Consider the following 26,423-nt stretch of genomic DNA (forward strand, 5'->3'; position numbering starts at 1 on the left):
TGATAATAAGAATCCTGTCTCTGTGTTTTCCAAAAACCGCACACAGTGGAGAGAAACACATTTTAAGAACTTGCCTTAGAGGAAATGGATTTAAAACATGACATAAAACAATAATTATTCATCTACCTCTCAGATATTTTACATGTGTTAGTAGCCACATAAAGAAGCTCACTTTATTTTTATAATTCAATAGGACATGGCTGCTCTCATTGGGTGTGGCATTTGAAGCTGTGGTGGAGCCTGTTGGTGCTGCCCGCTGATGTTCATTTTACTCAAGGATCTGCCAGATGGGACAGGCCTGGCTGTTTCCCAGGCTGGACTCGATGACTCCCTTCCCTCTTGCCATCCCTGAACACTTATCCCGCCCTCTGTGGTCCACTGCGTTAATGCCTCCTGTGTGCTCTGCTGAAGTGGAGACACACACACACTCAAAAGTAGGAAACCCTGTGGTATTTATTAGCACGTATATTAGCTTCCCCTTCTGCATAGCAAATTACACGAGAGTGTAGGGGCTCGCATAGCACACTTGTTATGGCTCTATAGGTCAGGGATCCAGGTGCAAGTTAGCTGGACACCTCAATCTCAGAGTCTCCCCTAAAACTGCAGCCATGTGTTGGCTGGGGGCACTGTCTCATGTGAAGGCCCTGAAGGAGGATTCATGGTGCCTACAGGCTTCAGTTCCTCAGCCCTGTATTGGTTTGCTTACTGTGAATGCCTCTGCTTTCCTATTAGGATCTAACTTGACAGAGGACAGTGGGAAAAAATATCCTGGTCAGGACAGTAGGCTTCTTCTATAGCCCAGCCCTATCAAATCAGCTAAACCCTTCTGTTGGGACTGCATGACCATGCTTGTTTCACTGTTGTCTATGCATGGTATCTAGAAGAACCTACTACATAAGAGGCGTGGTAAAATCTTTTACTTGAATATGGAAAAGCTGAAATGGATCAACATTAATAGTTTCTGAAACTTAACTCTAACCTTAATGTTACTGAGCCAGGCGTGGTGGCACACGCTTGTAATTCCAGCATTCGGGAGGCTGAGACTGGAGGATCATGGTTCTTGGACAGCCTCAGCTACTTAAGCTCTGCAACTCAGTGAGACCCTGTTTCAAAATAAAGAATAAAAAATAGGGCAGGGGGTGTAGCTAGGAGGTAGAATTCCCCTGGGTTCCATCCCCAGACCCACACACAAAAAATAAATAAAGGCCTGGTGTGGTGGTGCAGGCTTGTAATCCCTGCGCTTGGGAGGTGGAGACAGGAGGATCACGTGGGTTTGAAGCCAGCCTTGCTAGCTTAAGAGACCCTGTTTCCAAATAAAATATAAAATAGGTTTGGGAGTGTAGCCCAGAGGTAGAAGTTCCACCAAAAAAATAATAATAAATAAAAATATTACTGGACAAACTAATCATTCCTGGACCACTCAGATTATTCTTTCATGAACAACTAACTTCACTGTATCACTCATCAGAGTTTCAAACCACAGAGCATATAGATAACAATGGGTCATGTCACATTGGCATTTGATGGACAGCACTGAGAGGTAGGAAAACTGTGCTCTGAAGTCAGCCTGGTTCCAGTATTATTCTTAGCATGGCCTAGAGCATCTGAATTTCCTCATCTTCCCAAGAGACCTAGTGGGCACTGAACCTGCAGGGCTTCTGCAGGAGGTTGTATCATGTAAGTAAATCCAGACACAGTGGCACATGCCTCTATTCCAGAACCCTGGAGGCTGAAGCAGGAGGATCATTTAGCCCAGGAGTCTGAGATCAAACTGGGCAACATAGTAAGACCCCATCTCAAAGAAAAACAAAAAGACAAAACACTAAAATTTTAAAACTTAAAAGAAAAAAGGAAATGCTCAGAAAATGTCGGCTATTGTTAACATCACAGTCCTTTTTACATTCCTATAGGGAAACTATTTTATTGCTATCTTTCCAAATATGCATCTTGAGAGGCTTTAGACAAACTAGGTTGGAAACATTATCTGCAAAAGAAAAAAATGACAATTTCCATTGTACTGAGAGCAACGTGGGAGACTATACAAGAATCCAGAATGAAATCATCAGCTCTGCTTTTAGCTAAGGTGTACAAGAAGAGGAGCGGAGTCAGAGGCTTAAACACAACACCCTTACAAGCCTGCCTGTGTGCACGGTGCAAACGGTCTCTCACTGACATAACAGAAAGGAGTGGATGGTACAGGCTTAACTAAAGTACATGAAGATTTGCTTAAAGAACAATGAAAAAAATGGGCTCTTTCAAATCAGCGTATAAATAGCTCTAAAGTAAGAAATGTACAAATGTGGATAATATCTGCAAAAATTACAATAAGTGCTATGTGTCTCATTATATATAAATAAATAATTTAGCAGTATTGATGTAGGATATTTCACTGTAGGACAAAATATAGTCACTTCAGAAACATGCCTTTTAAATGTCAGCAATTGATGAAATAATCACAAAATAGTTGTATTCATCTGCAAAGAAAACAGAATATCTTCTTGAAAACATCAGGTATTCTTTCATTGAACAAATGTACCCAGAAATCAGAGTCTAAACCAGGAATCCTCTCCATCCTAGTGATACAGTAGCAGTCAATGGCCATTGTTTCTGCCTCTATAAAGTCTACACCTTAGCAAACATTTAAATACTGTGTGCTGTTACAAGGAAGACACTGCATAGCTATGATCTTCTACAACTGAGAAAATCATACTTATTTATACTATTCTTTCTTTTTCAGAAGGTTTAATATGGTAGTGTTTGGGGTATACTATAGAAAGGTCAGGATTCTAAAAGTTTTGAACTTGGGTACCTAAAGAGGCTTTCATGTTGAAAAAAAATAAATCTGACACACAGTCCAGACCAGATGTATCTCAAACATTCATGCTTATACAGGGTTAACGACATAAGTTACTGATTAAGTCAGCAGGCTTCATACACCTATGAGCCTCATTTATAAGAGCTGTACAAGTTTAAATTGTTAGAGAACAAATGCATTTTGTTTGAGTCAGTATGTCGCCTTCTTGTCTAGGCAGGAGGAAAAGTGGATACCAAGCCTGTAATCCTTTTGGAATAAAAACTTTAAATGCAAACATGATTGCCATGGTAGACTGTTTAATCTAGAGATATTGTATTTCATTTCAGTTTTGGAGAGGTTTGTTGATTTGACCATACAGGGTACAACTCAGTGCTTATCTCAATTGTTTAGATAAGATTTATTTGACTTTGGCAGGTGACAAAATCTAGGGTGTGGAATAAGGGAGGTAGAAAAAAAAAGGCTGGCATACTCCCAGATGGTGTTTATTTTAAGCATGGTGTATAGATGAGCAAATAGTTTCAAACAGCGCACCGTACTTTGTGTAAAGCATTCACTGTCTGTTGAATGTTTTCTGCAAACCAGCGCTGCAAAATGTCCTTTATTGGGCATAACGGACTTCACCTTCTTGCTTAGGTAAACATTTACACTCTTGTAAAAGAGAGCTTAGCTAGTTCCCCTGGAAATAGGACCCTCAGTCTGGGAACACTTTTTGCCACTGTTTTCTAACACAAGCTCTAAAACAAACAGTATTTAAGTTTATTTTGAATATGAGCATATATATTGCTCCATAAGTAGAGGATCTATCAAGATTCTAAAATGTCTTAAGTCAAAACCTCTTTTATAGTGATAATACTTTGGTGGGTTTTTTTTTTCAGTCTAATTCTGCATAAACATGTCTCCTTTGAAAACAAAATGATTATATTCACATTTTTTATTTTTATTTTGTGTACTATTAGGGATTGAACCCAGGGGTATTCTACCTATAAGCTACACCCCCCCGCCCAGTGCTACTTTTTATTCTTTATTTTGAAACAGGGTCTCATTAAGTTGCAGAGGGACTCACTAAGTAGCTGAGGCTGGCTATGAACCATGATCCTCCTGTCTCAGCCTTTCAAGTCCTGGGATTACAAGCATGTACCACCATGCTCAGCTTATATACACAGTTTTTTTTTTTTTTAATGTAATTTACTTTAAAAAATCAGATTCTTTAGTATATTTAAATATTTTCATATTGGCAGACATGTTGAGAAAAGGGAAGGCAGTAAGAAATTTGGTCACTAAAAGTTAAAGTTTGGTCATCAAAAATGAAAGAAACCACACCAGGCGTGGTGGTGCACACTTGTATCCCCGCACTTGGGAGGCAGAGACAGGAGGAATGTGCAGGTTCAAAGCCAGCCTTGCTGGCTTAAGAGACCCTGTTTCCAAATAAAAAAATAAAAATAGGTCTGGGAGTGTAGCCTGGAGGTAGAAAGGTTTCCAGGAACCCCAGTACCACGAGAGAGAGAGAGAGAGAGAGAGAGAGAGAGAGAGAGAGAGAGAGAGAGATGTCGCAGTTACAAATTCCTGTGACTAAGAAGGATTGAGCTTATGTATCATGATTAGACATGTATGGAGATGTTTTTCATTACATTGCAGAAGTGACCTCAACTCTAGCTTCATGAGTACTTGTCTAAAATACTTAAAAATATAGTAAGTGCAACACATTACACTATTTACCATGACCTCCTTGTGTAATACCACAATTACTTAAATAAACATGTTGTTAATATGTGCAGAAACACAGTGCAGTGTCTTGTATGCATGTTGAGTCATATTTTGCTCAGCTCATGAAGGTTTACGTTTTCTCTTTTGATGTCTACATCGCTGTATAAAAGAATTAATGTCATTGTCTACAAAAATGAGGAATTGGCTCCACATGTGAAGGTTTCAAATATTAGAATTTTTAAAATGCACTTTTAACAAGTAAAAAGTTGCTCTGGGAACAATAGGAACTCTTCAAATATATCACACAGCAGTCTCTGTTCCATTGCCCATTTGTGTCTTTAAGCCTTAACTGAACTTCCGAAGGTGGCTGGTAAAATGCAAGGATGCCCATGGGAGAGACTTTCTTCTCTCTACGGTCCTGCCTCACACTCTCCATTCTCCAGAGTTCAGTGAACTATGGCCACTGCTTAGCACGATGCTCTGACAAAGCAAACCATCACCTTTGGTACTCCAAGCTTTTCTTCCTCCCTTATTACTGTGCTGATGCAGTGACTCCCAGTGCGGCTCCAACGGCAACACCTCACTCATGCTGATTTAATTCAGCAACATGCATCTGTCCTGTTTTCATGGATTATAAGGATTTTTTAATTAATGAAAACTATTTTGATTGGAAGAGCTACCAGACATTCCTTGATAGCTGAAAATATGTGCAAATGGTAAGAACATAGGATGGGCATCACTGCTGAGAAAGGCTTCATATGAGAGCTGGTGAGAGGGGAGGGTCAGCCTACATCAGGTACTGTGACTATACAAAACAGACCTGCTCATCACATAATATTATGTCCAACTCTCTCGCCCCCCACCCATCCACATCAAATTATAACCCCAACTCTGATGCCCTGCAAATTAAAAATACCCCTTCAGGAATCCATCCAAAGAACTGAACTAAAATTCAACGGCTTCCTCCATAGTCCCAAATCTACTGGCTTAACTGACTAGGAACCTCTGTCTATCATCAGAAAAGCCCACCTGTGCCATTTTCTTGGATGCTTCTACACATAAATAATGCCACAAAAAGTAAACAACTAAAAAGCAAGGTAGGCTTCAAATTTCACAGTTCCTACACATAAAGATGCTTTTGTATTTATGTGTTTCTTATTTTCAAGATATACAGAGTCAACTCCAATGTTTCTAAGAGGGAAACAGTTGCTAGTGGCTAACATACTTTGCCAAAGCATTTAAAACTTAATCTCAGCTGAATCCTCTTTGCTCAAGCAATTTCCTATTAATAAATATTCCAGATAATATCACATCTCCTCCTGTTTCCTTCTCTTCTTGCTGAGAAAGAGAGGCTACATTTGTTCCTACCAAGGAACACTCATCATCTCATCCCAAATCTCCTTTGATACAAAATGAGGTTAAATTTGTAATAAAAGTTAACTTCCCAGACCTCCTCATATTTCAACACTTTGCGTCCTTCCCTAAGTATTTTGGAATTACAACTTGAGAGTACTGCAGCTGCAGGGAAAGTGGCGTCAGGTCTCTGTGACCCTCGGAACCTGTGCTATGGACAGCTGATGAAGGAAATGTGACTCTGCAAAGATGGCGGCAAGGGGGAGAACAGCTGAGGTCTTTAAGTGCGCATTTGCCTATAAGGGCGACACAAGGGGCCATCAGCATAAAATGCCGTTACTGTGGTGCTGCAGAAGGATGACATGCAGCATACAACCTTGCTATTTCTCTGTTTATCTGGTGTCTGAGCACCCTGAGCTTTCAGGCATGGCTGTGGTTGATTTTTTTTTTTTTTTTTTTTTTTTTTTTTTTTTTTTTTTTTTTTTTGTGGTACTGGGTTTCCTGGAAGCCCTTCTACCTCTGGGCTATACTTCCATACCTATTTTTTATATTTTTTATTTGGAAACAGGGTCTCTTAAGCCAGCGTGGCTGGCTTTGAACCTGTGTGATCCTCCTGTCTCCGCCTCCCAAGCATGGGGATTACAAGCGTGTGCCACTACGCCCAGCAGCTGTGGTTGATTCTAGAATGAACCTCATAGGAACAGGACACTCATGGCTCCATAAGGGACAGGTGGAAAGTGCCGATCACTGCCTCCTCTCCTCCAGCACTCTCAGATCCCCTTGTTATCCCCTGAAGGAGGCCAGAGCACACCTCGAGAGCAGGCCACCCTGGGATCGGAAGAGGTGCTTGTCACAGCACACAGAATTGGAAAAGAAATTGGTTTTGAAGTATAAACATGGCTTTGCCAATCTCCCCAAAATCAGATTAAATTCCACCCTCTCAAGGATCATGTTCTTTTGCAGAAGCCACAACTTCTCACACAGCCACTGGCAGGTCAATGCTGGTGTAATTTTGAGCTCACATCAAATACTCAGCACTTAGTAGATGTGAACTTTGCCTTCATCCATGCCCTGTGTGGTTGGAGGGAATTCCCTAAACAGTCACCCAGTGACTGTCAAGAAAGGATGCAGCATGCAGGCTGGGGACGATGCCCTGGGCTGCAGTGGGCTCGATCTCCAGGTTCCTAGGGCACCTCCCAGGGAGGCTCCATAGTCTGGCAAAACAAGAGCACACATACATGATGCCTAATTCATGCAGTAAATGCAATGAATGGGGGAGAATAACCATATCTACAGCTTCAATGCAGCTCTAAGTACTATGTTCCTCTTCCCATAAAGGTATAATCAAGAAGTCCAACTGTGGAACACCATTATAAAAATATAAGCTATGTTCAACCAGGGGTCTTTTGCTGAATTGGGACTTATATTTTATTTTCCTTGTGAAAATGTGTGAAATAACAATGTATGAGGTTTTTCTCTTTATAAAAATACTCTCTAGGTAATGACACTTAAGTTTAAATTAAAGCATAGGATGATAAATTTCTTAAATCAGATTTTAATGAAAATACACTATCTCATGTGTGCTTTTCTCCATTACAAGTCTACAAATAAATTCTAAAAAGGGTGCATGTGCTTGCTGCAGCCCTCTTTCTTCTCAAATTTCTAATTTTAAGTGACTTTACATCTCAATAAAGACCATTCACTCAACCTTCCAACAGCATTTACTATACTTTTAATGTCTCAATAATTATAGTAAATAGGTCTTAAAATTCTATATCCCATGTAAGCAAAACACTTAAAGGTTAAAAGGGGGGGGGGGTTAGAGGGTGCCATGAGTAATTTATAAGCAAGCCTTGTGAACTTCAGTTGCACCAAGAAACCAGACATTGGAAAATCTATTGGGAAAAGGAATATTACCCACACTGAATCAGTTTTGAAAATATTATAATAATAAATAATTATGGATAAGCTTTCTTATGGCAATGAATAGGTAAATGAAAAAAGCTTGTGTTTCCAGGAATGAAACCAGAAATTCTGTAAAAAAGACCCAGAGTTTGTAATCTACTACTTGCTTGGTAAAATAATTACCTATGAAAAGCATGATTCAGGGTCAGGTCAGCAAGGTGACGACATGTGAAAAGTCTGTATAAAACAACTGAACATTTCAAGAATTCAAAAGGCTATTTCCAGATTTTTAAAGAAGGTTTGTAATTTATTCTGATAGCTAGCTATTCTCCTGGTGCAAACCATCAACCACTCCCAGCAAGGCAAACAGCATCACCTTGCTCCACAGATGTGGCCCAGAGCCACATCACACCTGGGCCACACATGGAGCACAGGGATGATGTTTAGGAAACCATTCATCTATGGGCACACTCATCCTTGCATGTTTCTAAAACAGATTACTCCCCTTAGATAAAGTACAATCCAAAGATGTTGCCATGCTCTTAGAAGTTTCTAAGAGTTGCTAACATACATAATTCTTCGACTAGTAATCTTCTGTCAGAAGACAGCAATGGGGACAAACCAGTACTATGCTCACGTTTTGGCAATGCAGACTTCAATGAAAGTTGAACTATAGGACTCAGATGTGGTCCCCTGAAAGTGAAGTGCTCTGTCTCTTCCCTCTCATCTCACTCCCAAACTCCACCAAAAGGAGCAGTTCCTGCTTTCCCTTGCTCTGTCCCAAGACAAGAGCCTGTCCTGAGACTATTCAAAGTGAGGAGGAAGAACAAAGTTTATGTTCTCTCTCCCTCAGTCTGCCCGTCTCTAAGCTTCAAAAATAACCAAAGGCTATAGACATGGGTCATTTTCTAAAAATACAAGAGAGAGAGGGCAAGTATCTGTGACTGAGTAGGAGAACTCATTCAAAAGTCTTCTCATTAAACAGGAAATTAAAGAAGAGAAACATAAAGTACTCCACCCAGGTCTATTCAGCTAGCCAGCTGGTGGCCACACTGGGATCCAAATCTGTCTTAGTTGGCTTGGGCTGCCATAATTAAATGCCATAGACTAGGTGGCTTCAACAACAGAATGTCTTTTTCTCATAGTTCTGAAGGCTACAAGTCCAACATCAACGTGTCAGACAAATTAAGTTCCAGGTGAAGGTTCTTCTGCCCTGTAGATGTCTGGCTTCTTGCCGTGTTCTCACAAAGCAGAGGATTTGAGAAAGAGTCTCTCCTCCTCTCTAATGGCACTAATCCAGTCAAAAGAACCTCACTCTCATAAATGTACGTAAACCTAGTTGCCTCCAAAGGCCCACTGCCAAAGACCATCATACTGGGACTTAGGCTTCAACACACAAGATTGGCATATTCCGTCTGTGGCAAAACCCTGGCAGTATGACCCTGGAACTTGTTCTCCTGATTGTCCTTATGCTACCCTTGAAAGAAAGGAAAAACCAGGGAATTAGAGACATTAGGGAGACAAAGGAATTGAGAGCATGCTGAGAGAGCAAGTAAAACCTGAAAGAGTTCTCCCAGACTATATTAGTAGCCCTTTTCTGCCCTACATGCTTTCTGAGCAATTGATCATCTTTGAGAAAAGAGACAGTGCATCCCACACATACTTCACAAGTTCGCATTTGCTTTCATTCATTGGTAAGCAGCTTAGTCCAGATTGTTTTTTCTGCATTTTTCAGTTATTTATGCTTGGTTCAATCAAGAACAAGCAACTCCATTTGGAATGTCCTTGAAAGTATTTTTTCTTCATTTAATTCTCAGATATGAAAACAATCCTCAACTCCATTTCTCTAAAGCAAAGTTAATAAGTAAACTGGGGGATTTATCTAATGTAACACAAAGCAATACAAGAAATTGGCTAAATTTATCTTGTCCAATGTTTGGATAACTCTAAAACAAAAAACAAATGGTGAATAAAATTATCATGTCCTTTTGCCAGTTTTGTTTCTGCATACTCTCATTTTATTAGATAACACATGTTCTCAATCCATAGCAAGCTAACACACTGCCCAGAGAAAAGAGCACTGAACTTGGAGTCAAATAAGCTGGACACCTTCTTTGACCATTCTAAGGTAAAGAAGCAGGCTTAATCTGTGTGGCTCAATTCCCTCTACTGTAAATTAGAAATTACCTCTCCTCCTTTGGGCCATTTTATACACTATCCAATGGCCAATAAATGCATTAAAAATACTCAACATCATTATCAGAGAGATGCAAATCAAAACTACCCTGAGATTTCACCTAACTCCAACTAGAATGGCAATCATTCAAAACACAAACAACAAATATTGACGAGGATGTGGAGAAGTAGAAACTCTAATACATTATTGGTGGAATTGCAAATTAGTGTAACCACCTTGGAAAACAGTATGGAGAATCCTCAGAAGAATGGGAATGAACTTACCATATGAATCAGCAATACCACTTCTGGGCATCTACCCAAAAGAATGGAAACCAAACTACCAAACTAATGCATGCATATCTATGTTCACTGCTGCACAATTCACCATAGCCAAACTATGGAACCAGCCAAGATGTCCATCAACAGATGAAGAGATTACAAAACTATGGAATATGTACACAATGGAATTTTACTCATCCATAAAGAAAAACACAATTTTGTCATTTACAGGGAAATGGATGGAACTGGAGAACATTATGTTAAGTGAGATTAGTCAGTCACAAAAAATAAGAAATTGGATGCTCTCCCTAATATGCAAAAGCTAGGGAGAAAAACGGGTCATAGGAGGAACTCTAGATGAAGAAGTCGATACTACAGATGAACAAATAATGTCACCTAACTAAGGGATGGGAAGAGAGAAGAAGGAAATTCTCTAATGTTCATGATGTATATTGACAAACATATCAAAGTCAATCATTAAGCCAAACATAAAAAGGAGGGAAGGGGAGGGACTGGGGCAGGAATTGGGTAAGGGCCAACTGGGTGATGTGTGTGTGTATGTCTCTATCATCTTGTACTCCACAATGCACCAATAAAAAAGATTTTTTAAAAGCAATACTATTGTAGGAAAAAGGGAAACAGAGAAATAGAATTCAAACCAACAGCTAATTTCATCCACTTACATACTAATAAAAAGACATGATAATAAACAATCTCAGAATATTTTTCTTGTTCACCAATAGTAATTTTCCTTTTATCATCTGCTACCTTAGACCATTCCCTCCTAGACAATTATCAGGTCCAGATTGCTCAGCTTTGAGTACCTTTGAGGGAGGTCAAGACCAACAGAAAGAACAGTAACATGATGCAGGCTGCAAAGAGGGGCTAAAACTAACAGACTGAGCTCTCACTTGGATTTCTGATTTAAATTCATAAGCATGGCTGGGTGTGGTGGCACACACCTGTAATTCCAGTACTTGGAAGGCTGAGACAGAAGGATCAAAGGTTTGAGGTCAGCCTTAACAACTTAGTAAGACCCTGTTTCAAATTATAAATAAAATAAAATAAGGTTAGGGGTCTAACTCAGAGGTAGTTTATTTTGATCCCCAGGATCAAAATAAATATATATATGGATGAATAAATAAATAAATAAATAAAGTCATGAGCATTGTTATTGCCTTTATAAGGTATGCTTAAGATATGTATGTGTTTGAAAAAATAACCACTAACAAAAACAGAATAAAGAATAAAACTAACCACTTATAATTATAAATCATATATATATACATATATATATATATCTTTACTATATAATCATAACTATGTCACATAATTGCATTTTGGATGGAATGCTTGGTAGTTCAATCATTATCATTTAATTTAAAGACACATGGCTTACATAAATCATTTTTAAGCATGATAGAAATTCCAACAATGACATGACCAGCATCCGTTGCCCACAGGTCCACGATTTTATTTAATTTTAATCAAAGCAAACATGAAATGCAGGAAGGAATCCGGCTCATTAGTACCCTGTGCTGGCCAGCCCTGCAGGACAGAGAGACCTGTTTCTATGGGTAGAATCATTACATACATATTAGGCATTGCTTGCTATGATTTTTGTCATCTAATTTGAGACAAATTTGCAGAAGACATGTAGTAGTATACATGAACCAGTTAAAGCTTTAGTTCCAAGGGTGTCAGTGGTCCTACCAGGCTCCACACCTCAAGATGGCTGCCCAACACTAGATAAGAAAGATCACACTCCCAAGAAGCTGGTGCAAATTGACCAGCTTTTCCCATCTACATCAATAACTGAGGCTTTTTACATAGGCTTATGTCTGCAATTGGCTTTCATTAGTCATTTAAGTTATGCAGATCAGCTGCATTATCTTACAGATGTCCCTTGAGGCAGAGGATGCAGGCTACCCCACGATGTGTCAAAGGCTGTGGAGGCTTAGGACCTAGATAGTACTGCATTCAGACAGTGGCTGAGGTGGATGTCTAGATGCACGTACAAACTAGAAGGGTTACAGATCCCCTCCTCCATGATGTACCTCTGTGCACAGAATGCCTTTCAGGTCAAAGTGTGATGACAGTACCTACAAGGTCAGAGAGCTAGGAAACCTCAAATTTACAAGGCATATTTTTTCAGACAGTTGAATACATATTGCTGTTAGAAGGGAGGGTTTTTCTGACACTTGCTTTGGTCTGGTCCCGTAGGAGGGTGACATTACTAATGAGGTGCCTGAAACATTCCACTTTATACCTGTTATCCAGGAAATATTGTTACAAGAACTCCTCCCATTCTCATTTTGGATGATAAATTATATAAATAACCTATTTAGTAGTAAGATTATGGGGAAAGAAAATAAAGCTGAGTCTCACAGAATTTTAAATTCTTTTTCAGCTATCCACCAAAATGAACCTAAGATCTGCGAATGCCACACTGGTCTTAAAATATGAATTGAATATTGTATAAAAATATTCAATCTATTTTCACAAAACTGAACTATCCCTTCAAGCTGCAGGATAAATTCATAAAACCAATTCATATAAATAACAGGCTACATTATTTGAATCAATCCTCCCACTATGAACTAAAAATGCTGGATAAAATGTGCTTATGAATTATTATAAGGGCACCAAAGAGCTGACAAGATAGTAATGAGCAACTTCGTTACACAAAAGAGAAAAGAATCCACATATGAGATAACTACACAATTGCTTTGGCCCAAAGGCTCTGGCCCAGCCTGACACAGCAAAACTTCTGTTGACAGCTTCATGGGGCCAAAGGCCAAATATCAAGACCAGACCCCAACCAAAGTGTGGCTTCTAGACCCTGCCCACAGCAAACTGGTGCTTACAGGGCTACAGAATTAGGGAACCCCATACAGGAACTCCCATAAGGGAGCAAGCAGTCAGGACCACCCAAATCTACCCTGTAAGTTGACTTAAGGGGATCTTGAACCTATAGTGCCCCAGTGTTAGCACCAAAAAAAGGACAAATCCCTTCTGGAAAGCAGATTTTAAAATCTGAGATTTTAAGCTATTCTAAAATCACCAGAGTGGAATTTTTCACAGGTGAGTATGGTAATAGTTTCAGCCTACCCATCAAACTGTTATAACCTGCAGATCAGTTTAGAAGTTGCCAGATAGATTCAGTGTGGAGTGCCAGCAGCTCAAGTCTTCACTGTAATGTGAACACAGACATATATCCACACATGCACACACCCACACTAATAACTGCAGCTGCCTCACTAATACTGGCTACACTGATAAGCCTGGTTAAGAGTCCAAGCCCTTCTCTCCTCTCAGCCCCCTGACCTCATGTGATGGTGTCATTCCATCTGGTGTTAGGAGGACAACCTGTATTTGCTTGGCCAGTGGAACATGACACGGTGCCTGGTAAGACCAGGCTCAGAGTTTTAACACCTAAATTTCAAACTTAGGCTCTCTTCATCCTAAGTGGGCACTGTGAAACAGAAGCATTACAAAGTAAATTCAACTGATATTTCTCTGGAGTTTTGATGGGGAAGGAGGAAAAGAGCTCTAGCAAAGCTAAGTGAGGCGGGTCCACCTAGTGACTTCTGGACTGACCTGTAGGTTACAACAATTTGATAGGAAGGGGAAAAGGTTTAAAATAATTTATTAGAACAATATCACATATGCTTTATTTTATAGATATCAGTGCTGGCCACAGGAAAAGCACAGCACTGGAAAGAACAGGCCCGGCTGAGGAGGGGGCAGGGGTGCAAGGTCAGCCTGGCCCACCCACAAGCCACGTGCCCTGGAGAAAGAAGCCAGGCCACTCCTGGTTCTTAGCTTGCTCTTCACAAATGACACTGGAGGTCTGGATAAATCTGTGGCTGCTCCCACATCCACAATCAGTGATGTTTATGCTTCTGTGGGTTTCTCAGTGGAGGCACATTCCCAAGAGAAGCAAAGTTTGTTCTAGAGGCCACAGTGGTTCCCACATGGAACTCATGGCTGTGGACAGGACACTGAGCAGAACCAGAGCTTTACCCAGAGAGGCGGGCGGCTCCTTCAGACGCGCAGGGCGCCTGGTTTTTAGAAGAGAGTGTGCAGGGTTTCAAAGGGGACTCTAGCATAATCACTTCACGTCCTAATAGGATAAGTGAATGCGTAATTCTGCGTGACCCTTCGACTACCGATGTCCATGCCGTGTTATCTTAGGGTTTCATGTTAAGCCAGCACACGTTCAACGGACTCTCGCTGGCTGTACCATAGACACAGATGTCAGGCGGACTCCTTTGTTCACGAGGTTCTCATTATTAACTCAGCCCGAGCTGGATATTTGACTGAAGGAAAGGACCATGTTATTATTTTCAGATTTCACTCTATGACTTAACTGGGCTCCATCTGCCAGCTTTAAAAACACCAAGCACTTCTTGGCGCCAGGCTTGGCTTTCTCTTCTATGACTATTACCTCAAATGGTTCAGCCGGCGGAAGTCTCCTCACCATCAAAACAATTTAATAACAACTGAAATTGTGATTAAGAGTTACTCACCGATCGACAGGGCACACTGTGCTTGTTTTACTTATGAATTATTCCACACAATATTCTAGGATTAACAAGTAGAATCCACATTCATAAAGAGGTAAGCCAGAAAGCTAGTAAATTTGTCATGATTTATAAGGTCTGTGTTATACTTGATACCATATTTCTTTGATAGGTAAGCTGGGAATAATTCAGCCTGCTAACTCTATTTTAAGGCTCTGGGCAGCTTAGGAGACATTTTAAAAATAAGTTTAGCCGGGCGTGGTGGTGCACGCTTGAAATCCTCGCGCTTGGGAGGCGGAGACAGGAGGATCGCGCAGGTTCGAAGCCAGCCACGCTGGCTTAAGAGACCCTGTTTCCAAATAAAAATATATAAAAAATAGGTCTGGGAGTGTAGCCCGGAGGTAAAAGGGCTTCCAGAAACCCCAGAACCACTAAAAAAAAAAAAAAAAAAAAAAAAAGTTTAACTCCTGTTCACCTATAGGCAATAAATGTGAATGTTTTGTGGGGCGGGGGGGGGGGGGTTGTAGGACTCCCTGTCAAATTTAAGGTTGAATTCAAGTATTAAAATATTGACAGTAAAAGCTGGGTGAAGTGGTGCACACCTATAATCCCAGCTACTCAGGAGGCTGACACAGGAGGATCACAAATTGGAGGCCAGTCTGGACTAAGCAAGACCCTATCTCAAAATTTAAAAATACTAGATTTGAGCTCAGTGGTACAGTGACCCTGGGTTTAATTCCTAAAGCCACAAAAAAAAAAAACATTGACACTAAAATCATTTGAAAGTGTTAGAAATCACCCAATTTCAAACAGAGAAAATATTTTATAAACTTGTTAAAATACAAATTAAGCTGGACATGGTAGTGCAGACCTGTAATCTCAGATATTGAGAGGTTAAGAGAGGAGGATTGCAGGTTTGAGATCAGCCTCAGCAACTTAGTGAGACCCTCTCTAAAAATAAAAAGTGCTGGGAGTGTAGCTAAGGGTAGAATACAAAGACCTGGGTTCAATCCCTGGTACTACAAAACAAGTAAACCAAAAAATTAGATAGATAGATAGATAGATAGATAGACAGACAGACAGATAGATATTAAGACATAAAATAAATAACAAAATGGTCATGATACTCTTGTTGCCATGTGTACATCTGGAGATTATCAATAATGAAAGTGGGCAAGAAAATACAAGTATATATTTAGTAATAATTAGAAAAAAATAATTCAATCCCTCTAAAGAAGAAAAGCTCAGGGAATTATGCCATTCTTGTCCTAAAAGACTGGAAGGAGAACCAGTTTTCCACCCTAAAGCGTTGTGCATAATAAAGTTGCTTTAGTCTTTCAGCATTTTACAATATCTTGAAACAGGAAGACTAAAGAACATGTCCCATCACCCATACGATGCTATAAATATACTTGAGACAGATGGTCATTTGCCCTCTAGAAAATTTGATTTCAGTCAATCTCTCACTAAACATTATTATCTAGTTTACTACTTAGCATTTGAAATCATAAAAATATTTTTTGGCACTAGGGATTAAATCCAAGAGCATTCTACACCCCCAGCAAATTTTATTTTATTATTTTATTTTTTTATTGGTGCATTGTAGTCATACATCTTAATGGGATAAAAGACTTGTGTAGACATACATGTACACATCACCCAATTAGCCCTTACCCAGTCCCCATCCCATTCCCTCCTATCTATGCCTGGCTTAGTGATTGACTTTGTTTGTTTAAGTACATCATGTGCTTTAGAGTGTTTCCCTCTTCCCCCCTCCTATCCTCTCAGTTAGGTCACCTTATTTGCTCCTCTATAGGATCTCTTTCTTCATTTAGAGTTCCTCCTGTTACTCATTTCTCCCTAGCTTTTGCATTCTTTTATTTTATTTTATTTTATTTTATTTTATTTTATTTTATTTTATTTTATTTTTTTGGTGGTACTGGGGTTCCTGGAAGCCCTTCCACCTCTGGGCTACACTCCCAGACCCATTTTTACATTTTTATTTGGAAACAGGGTCTCCCAAGCCAGCGCGCGCGGCTGGCTTCGAACCTGCGCGATCCTCCTGTCTCTGCCTCCCAAGCGCGGGGATTACAAGCGTGCGCCACCACGCCCGGCTGCATTCTTTTATTTTAAATAGGGCCTCCCTAAACTTCTAAGGTTGGCCTTGAAACTTCAATCCTTCCAAGTACTGGGATCACAGGTGTATGCCACCATACAAGACTCAAAACATCTTTAAAACAACAAAATAAAGAATAAAAAATAGGGCTGGGGGTGTAACTTGGAGGTAGAGTGCCCCTGGGTTCAATGTCCAGTACTAAATAAATAAATAATAAATAAATAATGCAACTTAAACAAGCTTCTCTGTGGTTCTTAAACTGGTTGAAGGTGATCTGGGAAGGACTTTTAGGTTACTTCCTCTTTTTTATATTAGCTCATAAAACACCTGACACACCAATGTTTCTCTTCTGTCAACTATCTTCTCCAGTTTCCTTCCTTCCTTCCATCCTTCATTCCTTCCTAGCATGCTTTTGTTGATGCACTATAATTATTATCATACTGAGGTTCAAGTGACATAGACATACATGTAATAGACTTTGTATATTTCTCTTCAATCTCACAGTTCACCCTCTGTCACACTAGTATTTATCAATAACTCTTTGAGAATGGTATCTAGAAACAAACACTTCAGATATGGTCTACTTACAGAGTACAGTGGGACTAGTAATTCTTATGACATTAAATATTAAATATTTATGAATAATAAGTTAAATACATTTGCAATTAACTGTACATTAGTGCCCACCATACTTTTTTTTTTTTTTTGGTGGTACTGGGGTTCCTGGAAGCCCTTCTACCTCTGGGCTACACTCCCAGACCTATCTTTTTTATTTTTTTATTTGGAAACAGGGTCTCTTAAGCCAGCAAGGCTGGCTCCGAACCAGCGCGATCCTCCTGTCTCCGCCTCCCAAGTGTGGGGATTACAAGCGTGCGCCACCACGCCCAGCCCCACCATACTTTTTATGTTGAAGACCCAATCCCCTATGTGATGGTATTAGGACATGGAGTCTTTGGGGAGAATTAGACCCTGGAAGTTGAGCCCTCCAGAATGAGATTAGTGCCCTTATAAAAGAGACCCAGTGAGGCCCTCTGCAACTCAGTGAGACCCGGTTTCAAAATAAAGAATAAAAAATAGGGCAGGGGCAGTAGCTTGGAGGTCAAATGCCCCTGGGTTCCACCCCCAAACCCGAGGGGAAAAAAAAGAGAGACCTAGATGAGTTTTCCAATGCTCTTTCTGCCACATGGAAATAAAAAGAGAAAATGTTATTCTGCATCCCAGAAGAGGCCCTCACCAGAGTTCAACAATGCTGTCAGCCTGCTCTTGGACTTCCCACCAAACACTATACCCTTCAGCCCAAACTCTGATATTTGAAAGCTGAATTTTTGTCTTTATACTTACCATGTTGTATGTCTTTCATGTCTAAATGAAGACTAGACATTAATATTCCAACTGCTTGTGATCTTTTGTTGCTTAATAACTTGACAACCTGTTCAAGAAAGTAAAAGGAAAAACATTAATTTCCCAAATGAAAAGCAAATTAAGAGAAACATCTTGTGTCATTATTTAAAGTATTCAAAACTTTTTTTTTTACTGCAGCCCTCTGCATCTTAGTGAGTCCCTATTTCAAAATAAAGAATAAAAGATAGGACAGGGAGTGCAGCTCAGAGGTTGAATGCCCCTGGGTTCCATCCCCAAACCCACAAAACAAAACAAACAAAAAAAAAACCTTTATTTTTTTTAATGATTCAAAAGAACTTTGGGGAATTATATAATAATTTTTAAAAATCCACCATTTTCCCACAAGTATTCACTGTCGGCCTCAAAGTCATGTTCTTTACCAATCTTTTAAGAGGCTGATCTGTCAACAGTAAAATTTCTAATAGTCTAGGAATTAGTTTGGTCTTTGTGAAATAACAATTATGCATTTGATCATTCCCAGCCTGAGACTGAAAAAGTGTTTTTTTTTTTGGATACGGTGCTTTAAAAATCTGGTCACGTGAAGAACAAAGTAAAAGAACTCACACAACACAGAGAGAATCTGTTAGACTGGATCACTTGCACCATGAAACTTCTTACACCAAGTGCTTCTATTTGGGTCATTTAGAAAGCTCACTATTTTATTGGCAGTTACTCTCATTCTGCATTTGACCCACATTTTTTTGAGAACTTTCCAACTAATTAATAGAGGAATATGAACATCAAACTGAAAGAACTGCATGGGCTAAATTTCAAGCTGGCGGTCCAGAGAATCTGGAAGAGTGGGTGCACAATCCCTGGGAGGGTTTCTGCAGAGTGAGCAAGCTGTGATGGGCAGGCACATTCAAGCCGTGTAACAGAAACACACCTCTGATAAATCCTGCCTAGGAAGCTTTTATCCCAGGTCCTGATTCTTGAGGGGAAGCAATTTCTATTTGCTCTCTCTTCTGTTTTAAATCTACTTAGGAACAAGGAAAGGAAAGTGGCAGCTACCTGGACAGCTCTCACCTTGGTTGACCTGGCCTTCCTTTTGGTTTGTTGGGTCAATCAGGAAACTCATAAAATAATCATAGCCACCTGTCACCCAAAGTCACAGAATAAAACAATATTATAATAGCATTCATGGTCCCTCAGCAGGCACAGGGGTCAGGGTCAGGACCAACCACAAAACCACCTGGTCATTTCTAAAACTCTCCAGTGTTGATGTACAATACCTTGCAGGAGGGGCCAATTTCAATTTCTCAAGGGAAAAGAAATGGCATATATACTTTATTCTATATTTGCTTTTCAGATATTTTATTAAATTTATCCTAGAAAAATTAACTTAAAACTTGAATACACATCAATCAGTTCACCAAAGCATGTCTATCTTCTCCAGAACTGAAAAGACAGAAACTTAATATTGGGGAAGCAGAAGGCATATGTTCTGTCCCAAAGAAGTGTTTCTACACTCTTCTAAATTCAATCTGGGCCCCATCTGTGCTGCTTGATGGGAACTTGATAGGAACTTACTCAAGTTCCTATTATCTTCTGGTTCCTAAGTGCAATGGGTGCATTCAAATCCATCTGACCTCCCTGGAGTGTTGACATGCTGATCAAGCCCTCATAGAAACTCTACTCCACGCCTTCTGCCAGTTCTTCTCATTCCTTTTGAAGGGGAAACATTCTGATTTCACCTTAAACATTGGTATATTCCAGAGTTCTGTTCTCTGTACCTTGTTTTCTTTATGATCTATAATTTTTCCCATATGGTTGTGCATGCCTGTATCTTCATCTCAGCACTCTCCTGCTTCCCTAAAGACATCTCCACTTAAATTACCCACATAAATCTCCATTTGACACGCTAAGACCAAACTCTCATTAGTTCCTTTGTTGCATATGTTGAAGTAAGCATAGCAGGATTCTCTATCCACCTACAAAGGTGGAGATCCAGAAATCAGGGTGGGCCTCTACATCCCCTTCTCCTGCATACTCTGGTATAGTATCAAGTCCAGTCAACAATATCTCTTTTGTTATCTTTGGAAGCCAGCCCTGCTCCTCTACTGTTAGTGTTTAGTTCTATACTATGCCCTGCATAGATCAATGCAAAAGATTGGTCTTCCAAAGCTAGTTTAATGTTTCTCAAAGTATGATCCTTAGAACAAAAGGCATCATCATCATGGGGAAGTTGTTAACATTGCAAGTCCTCAGACCCTATCACAGACATACTTATCAGGAAATCTGAAAGTAGAAAGCATTAATCTACATTTTAAAAGTCTTCCAGCCAGGCATGGTGGCACACACTTATAATCCCAGCACTTGGGTGGCTGAGACAGGAGGATCGCGGTTCGCAGACAGCCTCAGCTACTCAGTGAGGCATTTTGCAACTCAGTGAGATGCTGTTTCAAAATAAAGAATAAAAAATAGGGCTGGGGTTGTGGCTCACAGGTATAATGCCCCTGGGATCCATCCCCAGTACTGAAGAAAAAAAAAGTCTTCCAAACTGGGCATGGTGGCACATGCTTATCATCTCAGTACTTGTTTGAAACTAAGTCTCACTAAATTGCTTAGGCTGGCCTCAAATTTGGGATCTTTCTGTTTCAGCATCTCAAGTACTGGGGTTACAGGCCAGTACTACCTTACATACCCAGTCTGTAAATCTTACAGGTAAAAAACTCACTCACCTATAACAATTACCTTGTGGGCTGTAATTAACCATCTCAATGAAGATTTTAAGCAAAAGAGGCACAATATATTCGTTTCTATCGTTATCCATTGATCAGACAACAGAGACCATTTCAAGGATCTGAAGGATGACCAAGCCACCACTAACCATCTTCCGATCACTGGAAGGCCACCATCCTTACTCACCTTCCCATGCTAACCCCTGACCACTTGTAAAAGAAGAGCAGGGACACCCAAACTCATCTCTCACTCACTCGGTACACAGTCCACATTCTCCCTGGAATGTGTATCCCTCGCTTTCCTACATAAACCTCCATGCTTCTACAGATGCCTGCCGAAATTCTTTTCCATCAGGCCTGTCCTGAGTCACATTTCGCTGCTGTCTGGAAACTCCTCAGACCCTCTTCCCGAATAGTTCTTTTCCCATGACAGTTCCTTGGCTGTTGAGCAGCCTCACTTCCGGGTCAACAAAGAAAATTACACATTAAATTTGTTCCTTATGAGATGGCTTATGCATGAACAAGTCAGAAATACACTTAAAGAGACAGTGTGACACAGAGGCCACATTGTGGAGGATCTGAGACCTCCGCTTGAGTTCCAGAGATTCTTCTTCCTGACTCACTAGCATGTTCTACAGGATACAAACACTACATGTCTAAAGCCCCCAGCCTTCACACTGGATTTGAGCTTGCCTATTAATCAAAAGTGGTTCATATGACATGGTGATTATAAAACTAACCTAAATAAAGCTTTTTCTAGGCATTAAGGTAATTTTTTGACTGTTTATAGAAATCAGGCCCAACTATTTTAATGTCAATTTCACCAAACAGTACAAAGGAAGTAACCCATCATAATATCATCCCTCAGGTGCAACCATGACCCACGACATATTTCCACATCTTTAATAGAATGCACTCCTCTAAGGACTAACCCATTGGCTCTGAGGCTCAGCATGGAGCCTGATATTGGCATGCTATAACTCTTAGCTAAACTGTATGGCCATGTTCAGCAGTCTTCCCCTCTTCTCATACTCCCTGACTCATCCATCTTTTATATTTGTCCTGTCTTTATATTGTCTCATCCATATTTCTAAGTAATATCTTTTAGTTTCTTTACCTGGGACATTTTTTTTTTTGGACTGGGGATTAAACTCTTAGGGTTTATTGCTGTTTTTTTTATTATTCTCCTTATTTATTTTTTTTCTTCTTTGTTAACTGAAAATGTTTTTTGGGGAAAAGGCTAGCCTTTTCAGTGACCAGACCTAGTTATTTCTCATGTCTAGCCCACCACTCTGAGCTATTATTTCCTGTCTCTAACTACCTGCTGGGCACTTCTTGAAGACATTCCCTCCTCCTTCAACTCAATATGGCTAAATTCTAAGCACATTCTTTCAATAAAACGAAAGACCACTATGATGGGTTCCATGGTTAAGAACTCCTGCCATGTGCTGGAGGCAGTGGCATACCCCTGTAATCCCAGCACTGAGGAGGCTAAGACAGGAGGATAATAGGTTTGAGGCCAACTGTAGCACCTTAGTAAGACTCTGTTTAAAAAACAACAAAGAAAAAGAGGGCAGGAGCATATTGTGGAAGTAACGCCAAGGTACGTACAACTACACACACACACACACACACACACACACACACACACACAGAAGATCTATGCTGCAAACTTTTCTTCATCTTTTAGCAACAGAACTTCACAATTTTAACTGGCCATTATGGCTAGCCTGCTATCCTAACATATTCCACAGCCAACTGCGTTCCTTGAAATAGCCATGTGAGTAGGTTGTAATCAATGGAACGCAGAGCGTGTTGATCAACTTTGCATTATCCTAAGAGATAGTCAAGAAAAGCAACTCCCAAAGAGAATAGGTTTACTTTGGCTCACAGTGTTAAGATTTCAGTTCATAATTGGTTGGCCCCACCCATTACTATTAGGCCTGTGGTGAGGCAGCACATCTCATTGGAAGCTTGTGGCAGAACAAAACCATTCACCTCAAGGCCAGAAAGTAGAAGAGAGAGGAAGAGGAGGGTCTCTGTTCCACTGTTTCCTTTGAGGAGATGCTCCCAAAGACATAAACACCTCTCACTAAGCCCTACTTTTTTAAGTTTTGGTACTAGGGATTGAACCCAGAAACATCTAACTAACCAAGTTTCACCTCCAGCACTTTTTTTTAAACAAGGTCTCTAGCTAAGTTGCTGAACCTGCAGCCCTCCTGTCTTTGCCGCCTAAGTACTGGAATTACAAGCATGTGCCACTGCACCCAGCTAGCTTTACTTCTTAAATGCACTTTGTACAACCTCCCAATAGCACCATGCTGAGAACCAAACCTCTGAGACACATTCAAGACCCAAACTGTAGCAGAGTAAAAATGGCAGCTTCCACAAAGACAGTTCTTGCTCTCCGCTTCTATTTCCTTCTCTCGGGCTCAAAACAAAAACTATAGAAATGAGCCACCCACTCAGCCATGCGCCACTCTGAGGATGAGGTATAACAAAAATGCTGGGACATGAGTCTATGGACGAGATACTGTGTCTCCTTGGAGACTCAACTATGCAGAATTCTCCAGGGAAGAGAAAAATAGACAACAGAAGTGGCCAAACCAATATTCTACCCAATACAGGTAGAATGCCCCTGGGTTCAAAGTTTAATACCACACAAACACAAAAGCTACAGATGATGAAGATTTTGGAGCCACGGAAAAAATAAATACTTAAATTATGGTTAAGTTATGAGTCTCCTAAACTCAAGTCAAACTGCAAGGTAATACTTACATAACTTGCCTTGGAATCATGTGAAGACATAGTGAAAAGATGATATGAACTACATTTAAGTAACCAAAACCATATTTAAATAATTACTTGATCAACCAACAAGAATGTCTGTTGTAATTTGGAAATCTTTTTAAAAGTGTGTATTCTTTTGTATGTTATCTGGAATACCAGAAATTTAAGATGATCCATCAAGACCTCCACATTAAATATCCAATGCACCTAATTTGAAGTTTCTTACAAACTAGTGAAATCACGCACTAAAGAAAGAAACTAAGTAATTTGCTCACAATCGAACCACAGAGCCATAAGACGAGTTTTGTTTCCTAATTCATAGCCAGGGGAGCATACTGCTTTCTTCTGAACAGCATATCATGGCTTGGCTGGAAACTGGATATTAGATTAGAGGGATAAATGGCCAGATTCAATAAGGCAAATCTGTCTCTGAGTAGCGTAAGATAAGAACAGTCAACTCCAAAGATTAGGCAAAAGTAAATTCCAGAGTGGAATTATAGAAGGTAAAAACAGCTGCTTCCCACACAGACATCTGAGCTCTAGGCAGCATCTCATGTGGAATGCGGTGGGCCCTAATGAGAAGTGAGCAAAGGAGGATGTGAACGAGTAAGAAACAGTAAAACGAGACTGGGAGAGAGGTGGAAGAGTGGTAGTAAATGCAGAGAGAGACCACTTCCACCACTCACGAGGTCCAACAATTTGGTCTGCAGCGGGAGGAGACCTGTTTCTTGGGGCCATGTCTTTTCCTAAATTAGCAGCTATTTAGCCTTGGACAAGGTCCTTGTCCTGCAGATTTCATTTTCTCTATCTGTAGAATACAGTTAATGATCCATGTGCTATATTCCCATAAACTGAGATAAACAAATATGGTAATATACAAAATATTTTTAAAGTATAAAACATTTTTCAAATGCCAGGTGTTCTTATATTTAGTAATCCAATTAGTAGCAGTTATATTTTGCAATCCTATAAAAGCACGTGAGTTTATACCAACAAGAGGAACACCACAGATAATAGAATGTAATAAAAATTGAGACAGAACAATCCACATTAGCTAATTTCTACTCTCTTGAAATTTTACAAGATGTTGTTTCTCTAAGAGCTCTTTAGACACACTGTTGCTCATCCTATAGCTCTTATTTGGATTCAGTTTTTTTACTTTGAAAAGATAAATTCATCTCACAATTTTTGACTCACTGAGAATCAAGAAGTGATTTAAAAAAAAATCCTTCCCTGAACAACTATTACTATTTCATGAAACAGTAGACATCTTCAATCTTTACTAGCCTACACTCAGAAGCAAAGAATGCTTGCATGGGGTTTTGCAAAGCAAAACGTTATCAGGGTTTTTTGAGTCTATCCCAAAGCCAAGGGGAACTGCAGTTTTATTTACAGGACCACCTTCCCCTTCTCAGATTAAATGCTAAGCCTCAGGGCAGGGTGGCCGACCTCACAGAGATCCCGCAGTATTCTGAGTGTCTGCAGCCAGGGAAGGCATTGACACTGACCATGTCCAGGAAGTACATCTCCAGACTACCTGGTTGGCACCAGACAAACTTCTTTGCTTGGAGAGCCTAGCCACAGTCTCAGAAATAAAACAGGCATATGGCTTAGTAGTTGGTGAAATGACATTTACTGTATCTTGCTGAATATGAATCTAGAAGTCAACCTTGCACATAAAGTACACTCTACTTGGGCATAATTTGCCTGCCTCATAATTTAGTCTCAAATGGAAAAGTCTTCTGGCATAGGCGATAGCTGCAAGTTCTGCGTGCCCTCCTTTGGATCTGTGTCGGTCTCAGGCTGAGACTGACAGCTGTAAAATTTGGTAAGGCAAATTTTGTAAAATTTAATAAGGCACAGCCTGGGCATTCATTCATTCATTCATTCATTCATTCATTCTCTCCCCCCATGTTAATACTTATTTTACACTTCCATTCAGAAAGCAATGTTTCTTGATTTTTAACAAAATATGGATGTTACTCCTCCACTAGGCACTGAATATGTTAACTATTTCAACCTCTTGGCCCCGTCTTTGCTGTTCCTGCTCTTACTCTCATCTGGCCCATGTTTCTAATACTGGTCATCTAGTTGCACTTTCTAGGTGGTTCCAACTAACTGGAAGCAAAAACCTCAAGCATGTGCAAGCAACTCTCTAGGACATCTCTTTAACAAATAAAAGCTACAATACATGTGGCTCTCTGCTCCTTCTTGATAAGAATGACTCCCTGTACTATCTTCGCCATTCAATATACCATTATAAATCATTATTAGCCAGAAATCAAGTCAGACATAAGCGACATTTAAAAAACTTATGTTTTGAGCCAGGCATGATGGCAGACACCTATAATCCCAGTACATGGGAGGCTGAGACAGGAGGACTGGAGGTTTGAGGCCAGCTTAGCAATTTAGCAAGATCCTCAGTAACTTTAGCAAGACCCTGCTTCAACATAAAGACATTTAAAAAGGGCTCGGGATATAACTCAGAAGCGTAAGAGCCCTGTATTCAGTCCCTAGTAACCTTCCCTCAAAAATACACATTTCATAAAAGTGAGTTGGAAAAATCTAAGACATATGTAACTTCCAGGGTTTGGAGAAAGGCACACTCATACAGAAAGAATGATAACTACCTGTCCTACAAGATCAGCCACACTTTATTTATTACATGCTTTATT

At 40.0% G+C, this 26,423-nt stretch overlaps 1 protein-coding gene across 2 annotated transcripts in view; it reads right to left on the reverse strand.

The window, feature by feature from the left end:
- Window positions 1-26,423, reverse strand: part of FMN2 (formin 2) — a gene marked incomplete at both ends in the record, with an annotated part of 296,940 nt that overhangs the window by 137,498 nt on the left and 133,019 nt on the right. For both annotated transcript variants that reach the window (XM_080698425.1, XM_080698424.1), the window contains one exon: window positions 18,218-18,305. In XM_080698425.1, the coding sequence (XP_080554551.1) occupies window positions 18,218-18,305 (88 nt within the window). The remainder of the gene's footprint in view (window positions 1-18,217; window positions 18,306-26,423) is intronic.

Source organism: Muscardinus avellanarius (assembly GCF_963383645.1).
Source record: "Muscardinus avellanarius genome assembly, chromosome: 7".
NCBI lineage: Eukaryota > Metazoa > Chordata > Mammalia > Rodentia > Gliridae > Muscardinus > Muscardinus avellanarius.